This window comes from Prionailurus bengalensis, chromosome D1 (genome assembly GCF_016509475.1).
Source record: "Prionailurus bengalensis isolate Pbe53 chromosome D1, Fcat_Pben_1.1_paternal_pri, whole genome shotgun sequence".
NCBI lineage: Eukaryota > Metazoa > Chordata > Mammalia > Carnivora > Felidae > Prionailurus > Prionailurus bengalensis.
Genome location: NC_057346.1, coordinates 22,903,380 through 22,912,513, shown reverse-complemented (window position 1 = coordinate 22,912,513; position 9,134 = coordinate 22,903,380). Strand labels below are relative to the sequence as shown.

Below are 9,134 nucleotides of genomic sequence, written 5' to 3'. Positions count from 1 at the left end.
ACGCGTGTGCGCGGGCACTCCCAAGCATGCCTGCACGAGGACAGGGAGCAGACGTGTGAGGGAGAAGGACGCTAGTGGCTCTAAAGGGCCGCCCAGGGAGTGAGGCCTGGAGCTGTCGGGCTTCTTCCTGGCCCGCGGCTCAGATCCCAGAACTGGTGAAGTTCTACTGCCATCTCGTGGCACCGTGACACGTTCACAAGAGGCACGCTCTGCTCAGACCCTACAGACGAAGTTCCCCAAACACCCCAGTGGCCCACACAAAGATGTTTACCTGCAAAAAGGTTAGAATAAGAAATAATCTTGCTTTTTTATTCAAAAAGATCAGTGCTTCACACCAACTTGGTTTCAAAAAGACCTCATGTCTTAAGACTAAGGCTACCATGACATTTATTTTGCCATATTTAACAGTTTCACTTTGAAAAAGCCCCAATGGAAAAAATTACCTTCAAAACCCATTGGGACATTCTCACATAAACTAGGACATTTCACAAACAACACAGTTCTGTCTTCAATATTCAATCTTTTCAATCTCATCCATGTCTTCAGGGTCGAGCTGCTTGATACTGCTATCTAAGAGAAGGGAAGAGAACAGAAGCAGTCTTAGCCTGGGGCATACACAGAATTTCATTCCACTCAGCTCTGAATTTCTGAAGACAGTGACACCTTCACAAATACGTGTTCCTGTCATCCCCTGTATGGAAAGCCCTGAGAGAGAACATTCTCTAGATTAGATAAGAAAGAGATAGGATTAAAATAACCAATTAAAACTAACTAAAAGAGCATCAAATGTACCAAACAATAGAACATCTGTATCTAGATACCTTGGGGCAGAAAAAAAGGCCAGAGTGCAGGTGAGGGGAGCCTGGGAAGGGGCGTGGCCCTACTAGGAGGAATGAATGGGCGTGTGTGGGGTGGGGTGGGGTGAGGGATGGCAACAGGGAGGGAAGCTAAGGTGCCTCTGCTGAGGTCACTTCCCAGGATTTGGTCATAAGGAGCTTACCATAGCAGGCGTGGATGGATGGTAAGGGTTCTTTCTGCCTGCCATCCCTCCTTGCCTCTCCTAACACAGAGGTGCTTAATCAACTTCCCTGAAGCGTCCATGGATGTGCTACAGTCTAGACTTTCCAAAATCGTATTCCAAACTGCATAAGTGTGCCTCTATGCATTTCCCCAGGGACAGTGTCCATTGCTTCCCACAAAAGTTAAGTACCGTTTTCCCAAAAGGTGAAGATATATTCGGGGTCATTCGAGTGTACCTCTCCCCCTGCTCCCCAGTCATGTCCGTGGGCCTTGGGGCCAGGGGTAACTGAGAAGTGGATGCCTCAGGTTACCATCAGAACTTCTGTCAGAGCTTCCATCAGAGTGCAAGCTGCTGGTCCAAGAGCCCAGAAGGTTACCAGAGTCTGCCTTGTTTGGATGTGGGGTGGGAAGAAGGGCAGCAGATCTCAGAATTTAGGACTATCCTAGTTGGTAGGGTGGGGCCAGAGGAAGAGAAAAATGTAAATAAGAGGGGAAGCTGGGGACAGAATATAATTTTTTTTAAGTTTATTTGAGAGAGCGTGTGAGTGTGAGCGGGGGAGGGGCAGAAAGAGAGTCCCAAGCAGGCTGACTTGGGGCTCGAACCTACAAACCATGAGATCATGACCTAAGCTGGAACCAAGAGTCGGACGCTTAACCAACTGAGCCACCAAGCACTCCAGGAACAAAATATAATCCTAAAGGACTTTATTACTTTGTTTTGGATGGTGCTTTATAGGACATGAAAAGCTGCCCCGGGTCCCATAATGGGCAATAACATAAACCTGAGCTCGTATTAATTCCACTTGATTTCTAAGTTGTTCTTCAGTACCATATACGGATGATTTACTCAACGGCCTCACATTAGGAGCTCTAGCACTCACTGTGGATTAGGAGCTTCCCACTCCCTGGCTCCTGCCCCCATAGACCCTAAACCTCTGGGTACTAGGTCCATGACAGACACCATCACTGTCACCATCAGCAGGATGCACAGTTCCCACTGTGACAGGTGCTACTTACTAAAGTGATCCTGGATCTTCATAAGCAGGGGTAGCTTATCCACCTCAATCATGTTGAAGGCCAGGCCTTTCTTCCCGAAGCGCCCCGTCCGCCCTATGCGGTGAAGGTAGGTCTCATAGTCTGGCTCCTCAGCTTGGTTTACAGGGAGATCAAAGTTCACAACAATTGTGACCTGCTTCACATCAATCCCTGGAAGAGGAAAGACACTGTGGGGTCCTGTGACTGTCTCCTTAGGACACAGCTATTCATGAGCCCCATCTGCCAGGGAAACTCTCTCTTAACAGCTGTCATTTACAAACAAAAGCTGGTTTTATGTCACTGAAGTGGATACTTTGGTCAAGCAGTTTGCTGGCCCAGGGCGCCTAGGATGCTAGATTTTAGAGTGTCAGTAGAAGCTAATTCTACAGAAGTCTCAGTATGTACAAAGACCGTGTGTTGTGGACAGGGCTCTCGCCAAGCCCACAGAGCCTGCTCTCTGTTCCTACTCTGCTAAGTCCCCAGCAGGACCCCCTGTCTCACGTGCCCTACCCTTCACTGGACCCCACGCCACTCCATGCCGCAGTCATGGTTCCAGCCAGGACTTTTTTTATCCCTTGCCTCACTGTTGTTAACAACCTCCAGACAAGTTCCCCCTCTTCTCTCCTCCTCCAGTCTCTCTGACCACGGTCACCATGGCAACGTCCTGGACACCTAAGTTCAGGGCTGACTGCCCAAACTGCACGGGATGAAGCACAAACAATTCCAGATTTCCAAACCACCTGAAGTCTCATCTCTTCCTCTCCTGACTCAAATCCAACACTGTAGTCACACGGCCTTGCCATTTCCCAAGCAAACTGTAAATTCTTATCAAATTAGATTCTACCCTTTCTTCAAAACCTTTCACATCTAATGTTCCTGGAAGAATTCTATGATCCCCCAGTGCCTCTGTCTCCCAGCACTAGAAAGCTGTCTTGGTCACAATCCTTGTCCTCCTTGGAGCTCCTGGTGCCCTCTTTCCTCCAAGGTCTAGAGATGTGCCATCCAATATGGCCCTCTAACTTTAAATTAATTCAAATTACAAGTTCCTCAGTCACACTAGCCACATTTCAAGTGCCCAGCAGCCCTATATGGCCACTGGCTACCAACTGGACAGCACAGAACAGAACATTTACTTCAATGTAGAAAGTTCTACTGGATGGCACTGGTCTAGATAGGCAAGTGCCTAGACGCTGAGCTCCTGAGGGGCTGGGACCTCATCTTTTTTCAGGCTCCTCTTGCACAGTGCTGAGCTCCACCTGCATAGCAGGTCTTCATTTCTATCTGAATGAATTAGGAAACATGGTTTGAGTACGGGGTGTAGGCAAGGGTATGGGAAGAATGAATAATGTAGGAAGGCCTGTCTCCTGAAAAAACAAAGAATTTTCCCCAAAGTAGTTAATAGTTTTAAAATTAAAAACACCTCAGAGATGATCAATGTTAGTCATTAGGGAGCATGAGTCAAAAACACAATGAGATACCACACACATCTACTAGAATGGCTAAAATGAAAAAGAGTGGCAGTATTAATTGCTGGCAAGGATGCAGAGCAATTGGAACTCTCCTACATTGCTGGTGGGAATAAAAAATGGTACAGTCACTTGGGAAGACAGTTTCAGTTTCCTATGAAGCTAAACATACATTTACCATATGACCCCCAAATCCTACTTTATTTATCCAAGAGAAATGAAAACATGTCTACACAAGACCTACATATGAATGTTTATTACAGATTTATTCAAAATAGCCCCAAACTGTGAATAATTCAAATGTCCATCAACTTGTGAATGAACTAATTGTGGTATATCCATTCAAGGGAATATGACTCAGCAATAAAAAGGACCTAACTACTAATATATGTCACAACACTGATGAATTCAAAAGCATTATATCAAGTAGGGTAAGTCAGACACAATGGCTACCTATATATGATTTAATTTATATAGCATTCTGGAAGAGACAAAAAAGTAGACAGAAACCTGATCAGTAGTTGCCAGGGGTCAGATGATATGAAGAAGAGGCTAGCAGCAAAGGAGCACAAGGAAGTTCTGGAGGGAGAGGGAAGTGTTCTATACTTTGATTATAGTGATGATTACACGACCCTATATGCTTGTCAAAAATCTCACTGTATGCTTAAAATCCATGAGTTTTATCATACGTAAATTATATACTTCAATAAACTTGACTTTAAGTGTGTACACACACAAACACACACACACCTCGAGCACAGACATTGGTTGTTATAAGAACTTTCTCTTTCCCATCCCGAAACCTCTGAATGATGGAGGCTCGCTGATCCACGGTCAGCTCTCCGCTTAACAAAGACACTTGGTGGCCATCCTGCATCATCTCCACAGTCAACCACTTGGCATTTCGACGAGTCTACATGAAAACACAAAACCCAGCACAGCACTCCAAGTCAAAGCAGACCTGCTGTGTTTGCAATGCTCACTTACGCATGATGGGGAAGCCAGAAATGGCTGCACAGGGATTTTGCTTTACCTCTCCCTCAAGTCCTAGAGAAATCTTAGAATAGGCATGGAATTTGTCCACCCCCTGTACTTCCTAGGGTCACATCCTCTCAACCTTTAGGAGCTTTGACTTCTCAGCCATTAAGGAGAGATAAAATGCTCGCCTACCTCATGTGGTAGTGTGATGACCAAATGGGATAATGCAGTAATGACACCCTTAGTCCCTTTAAGAAGAGTGCTTCATGTCTGCCAGGAATCTCGCTCAAATCTTTACATGCATTACAGTCATTTGCTCTCACAACAACCTGATGACATAGCTACCTAAATTAAAGAAACCCAAAAACCCAAAGCTTAAAAACATGAAGTCACTTGCCCAAGGTTTCATGGCTAGTCCGTGGCAGAAGCGAGCTTTCTTTTATTCTACAAGTATGTGTTCAGTGCTGTCCCTGTGCCAGGCAGGAGCCATTCTAGTGGGCTACAAAAGTAAGACAGATGAGGTCCTGCACTCATGGAGCTTACAGTGTTCGTGGGGTAGAGAGAAAATAAAACCAATGCGTGAACATGAAACACGTCCGATGGAAAAAGTAAATATGAAAATAAAACCAGGGTAATATTAACAGTGAGAGACGGAGTGGCTACTTTGCTCATAGTAAGTTAGGAATTAGACGAGAACATTCTTAATCTGATGAAGGGTGATCTGTAAAAACCCAACAGTAAACATCAACCTAAATGGGGAACTGTTAGAAGCAATCCCCCTAAAATAATGATGCCCTCTATTTAACATCATATTGAGGTCCTATTCCATTGCTTAATATTTCTAAGTTTCACCCACAAAATACAGATTAATTTCTATCCCGAGCTGTTCTGAAGATTACACTAAATACCCTCTGGTACAAAAAGTGCTTGCGATGGCACCTGGCTCTATGGCACTTATTAGTATTACCATCCCCTCGCCTCCACATGCAGGGAAGTCTGGGCATGACGAAGACAGATCTCAGCAGTTACCTGGCAGAAGATGATGGCCTGACCAATGGTGATGCCACCATAGATGTTGCACAGAGCTTGGTATTTGTCTTTCCTATTCTCACACAGCACGTAATACTGTCGGATGTTGTTCAGGGTCAGTTCCTCTTTTCGTAACTTGATAACATTAGGGTCAGGAATGATTCGCTCTGCAAACTGCCACACAGAGTCCTCAAAGGTTGCTGAGAAGAGGAGCATCTGGCACTCAGAAGGTAAAGCTCTGTAAGAGAGAAGGGGAAGACGGCCTGGCCGTCAGCCGCTGCCATCCCTGGTGCTCTCCTTGGAGGCATCTTCAAGCACATCACACCCACTGCCATGAGGGCTCAGTGGGTGAAGTGCTGCCCATAAGCTCCACCTCTGTGCAAAGGGCCACGTGTCCTGCCTTTTCTTGCCAACCAGAATTTGGAAAAACACATGAACTGAATGTAGAACTCAAGGGCAAAATTTAGATATGTATTTTGGAGGGTATGGGGTGTCACTTGACAACTGTCTTCTTTTACTTTATTAAAAAAATTTTTTTAACATTTATTTACTCTTGAGAAAAGAAAGACAGAGCATGAGTGGGGGAGGAGAGAGAAAGAGGGAGACACAGAATCTGAAACAGGCTCCAGGCTCTGAGCTGTCAGCACAGAGCCCAACGTGGGGCTCGGACTCACAGACCGCGAGATCATGACCTGAGCCGAAGTCGGATGCTCAACTGACTGAGCCACCCAGGCGCCCTGACAATTGTCTTCTTAAAAGAGGCAAAATCATGGAGCCAAGAGTGTGGTCTAGATAGTCTTCATGGTATCGTTTCACACAAAGTTAAATGTGGGGAAGGAAACAGGCTAGTCATTCAATGGCAGGTGTTATAGTTCTTGGGAGGAAAAGAACAGCAGCCGCAGCTAACTTTATTTGGAGTGAGAAGAACCTGGATATACACAAAAGGGGAACAAAAGATAAAAATGCTACTTCATGAAAAATATGAGCCTAACCCCTAATGAACAGAGGGCCAAATTACATAAAGTTCAACAATGAGTAAAATGAATCTATGGAACTAGCAGTCAAAACAGAGGTTAATGCTGAAGAAAGGGGGCTAGCGATTCAGGGACCCCTGGAGAGTTGGGGTTCTATTTCTTGGTCTGGGCCATTGTTACATGAACACGGCCTCTTTGTGATAATTCACTCAACCATACACTTGTGATTCATGTATTTCTCTGAACACATTTTATACATCAATAAATTTTAAGTTAATCTGATTTCACTGGAGAGAAATCATTGCTTTTGAGGGGAAGACAGAGCACCTAGAAGATAAGGCATTAGTGCTACAAGAGAGCGGGAAAGATCATGGAGTCCAGCGAGTCCCAAGTACTCTGTCAAGTCTGGGGTCTGGATCATCTGGGCAGCTTTCCAAAGTAACGATCTGATAGACTTCTTGGCAACTGTGGTAGACTGCCTACATGCGTACCTCCTTAGCTTCCCACATACCACTAGTATGATCATGAAGAGATAAAAAGATATGAATCTACAACAACATGGAGAGAGAAAAGGAGACACTGGTGGATGAGAAATTTCAATATGTTTCTGGAAGATGGGAAACTCTGGTTAACAAGAAAACGTGAGCGCTACAGATGGAAATGGTGATGACAAGGGTGGTTGAGCTGCAAAGGCAGTGGCTCTCTCAGAACCCCTGAGAGCTCTCAGAGCTGTGGGCACCAGAGGCCAGAGTAAGTGGGGGCGGTGTGCCAGAAGATATGAAGGATACTGTGCATTAACTTGCTTGGGGGGGTCAGTGGGGTCAGTGGGGGAGACTCTTGGCCGTCTGCTACATCACAGTTATCCATCTGGAGAAAGATGGTACCGGGACTTGCACCCCAAGGCCTGTGCCATCTCATTCCAATGAATGATTCATTCCATGTACGCTCATGATGTTCATTCCATGTACACAGACTACACAAGGAAAGGAAACACGGGCTGTTCTGCAATCCACCCTGGATTTTGAAGACTTTGTAGGAGAAACAGAATTTCAACTATTTCATTAATAATTTTCATATTGATTAAATTGACTACTTGTTGATATGCTACTTTTGATTTTGATACATATAAAATATAACATGAACTTCACCAGTTTTTTCTTATGTGGCTATTAGAAAATGTAAAGTTACACATGTGGTTTGCATTATCTTTCTATTGGACAATACTGCGATTTAATCTTTTTTAAGCAAAAGGAAGAAAATCAACAATGGAAGGGTGAACAACCAACATAAACACTCGAATTATTACTTAATATTCTCTTGAGTAGGCAGCCCTTTTCAGCTACCGAACCTTTCGTTCTCAGTTATATATAAACACACCAACTTAGCATAAAGGATGGCCAGAAGGGAGTCTCACTTGATCTTTGGCCAAAATTATTTTAAATAGGAAGGCTGGCTGAAAATGTGTGTGAGGAGCAACTGGACCCCACCTCATTTCAGGAAGCTGAACATGTGCAAGTAGAAGTCTACTGTCTGTGCAGAAATCCCAGACTTGGGGATACCAGCCTCAGTAGAAGGTAAGGGTAAAGCAGAGAGCTGAAAATAAGGAATGAGGGGAAATATGCACATGAGAAAACACAGCCCACTCCCTGGCCCTCCCAGAAGGCCAGCAACCAAGTGCATGTCTCCTGGGGAGCTGTCAATAAGCTTCTTGGTTCCTACTTTTAGATTTTGAAAGGCTGGCCACTGTACCACCAGATTCGAGGGGGGAAAGGTCTACCACAAAAGACACAGACTGTAGCAAAAAACAAAACAAAACAAAATAAGAAACTTAGGTAATTCAGAGCCAATGTTGAGAATAGAAAAAAAAATTTAAATACTGTAATTAACATCCTCAGAGAGACAACAGCAGCATATTGCATCCATGACAAGAAAAGAAAGTTATGGAAAAGAAACAGGGAATGCCAGGACGATCCAGATAAGACAGAAAAAGGCAGCTAAGTGACTGTGTTATTTTAATGACAGATGGAAAGACACATTCAACTGGGTTAAAGAGGTAAATACCAAAAACAAAGCAACTGCACCACATGAAGGGAAGAACAGGGGGAAAGCATGGTGGAGAAGGAGATGTGAAAAGCATATATGGAGACCAAGCATCACAAGTTCAGGATGAGATGGGCACCATTTCTAAATTCAAAGCTGTTTTGCCTTTTTAAAGCACACCAGTGCTCAGCTGGAAACAGTGGATGCTGAATTAGTTTGGCCATACCATACAAATGGATATGCATTATTGTATCCCTCCCTTGATATCTCTCTGAAACTGAGGAAATTTACATTTCCTGTTTAGAGGTTGCAAGTAAAATGTCCTGTGGGTGAACAAATGGAGAACATTTTGACCACAGATGTCTTACCACTTTCAGTGTACAGCTAATTCTATAAGATTTTACCAATGATCATGCTGTCTACACTATACCGGATGATATATCAAATCACAGCAACAATAAATATATTCCTCCTATCTCTTAGATACTTTGACTTGAAAAATGGGAGTTCAAAACATCTCCTTGACTTCTATAAAGTTTTAATAAGTCACGGAAAATCTAAAACTGAAGACTGTTGATATCCTATCCAAATA

General features: G+C 44.1%; 1 protein-coding gene across 2 annotated transcripts in view; it reads right to left on the bottom strand.

Moving 5' to 3' along the window:
• Positions 1–282: 282 nt before the first annotated feature.
• DDX25 (DEAD-box helicase 25) overlaps positions 283–9,134 on the bottom strand; it is a 20,658-nt gene continuing 11,806 nt past the window's right edge. For both annotated transcript variants that reach the window (XM_043579748.1, XM_043579747.1), the window contains exons 9-12: positions 5,529–5,766; positions 4,272–4,434; positions 2,038–2,226; positions 283–570 (exon numbers count right to left, since the gene is read on the bottom strand). In XM_043579748.1, the coding sequence (XP_043435683.1) occupies positions 509–570; positions 2,038–2,226; positions 4,272–4,434; positions 5,529–5,766 (652 nt within the window). In that variant the 3' untranslated portion in view covers positions 283–508. The remainder of the gene's footprint in view (positions 571–2,037; positions 2,227–4,271; positions 4,435–5,528; positions 5,767–9,134) is intronic.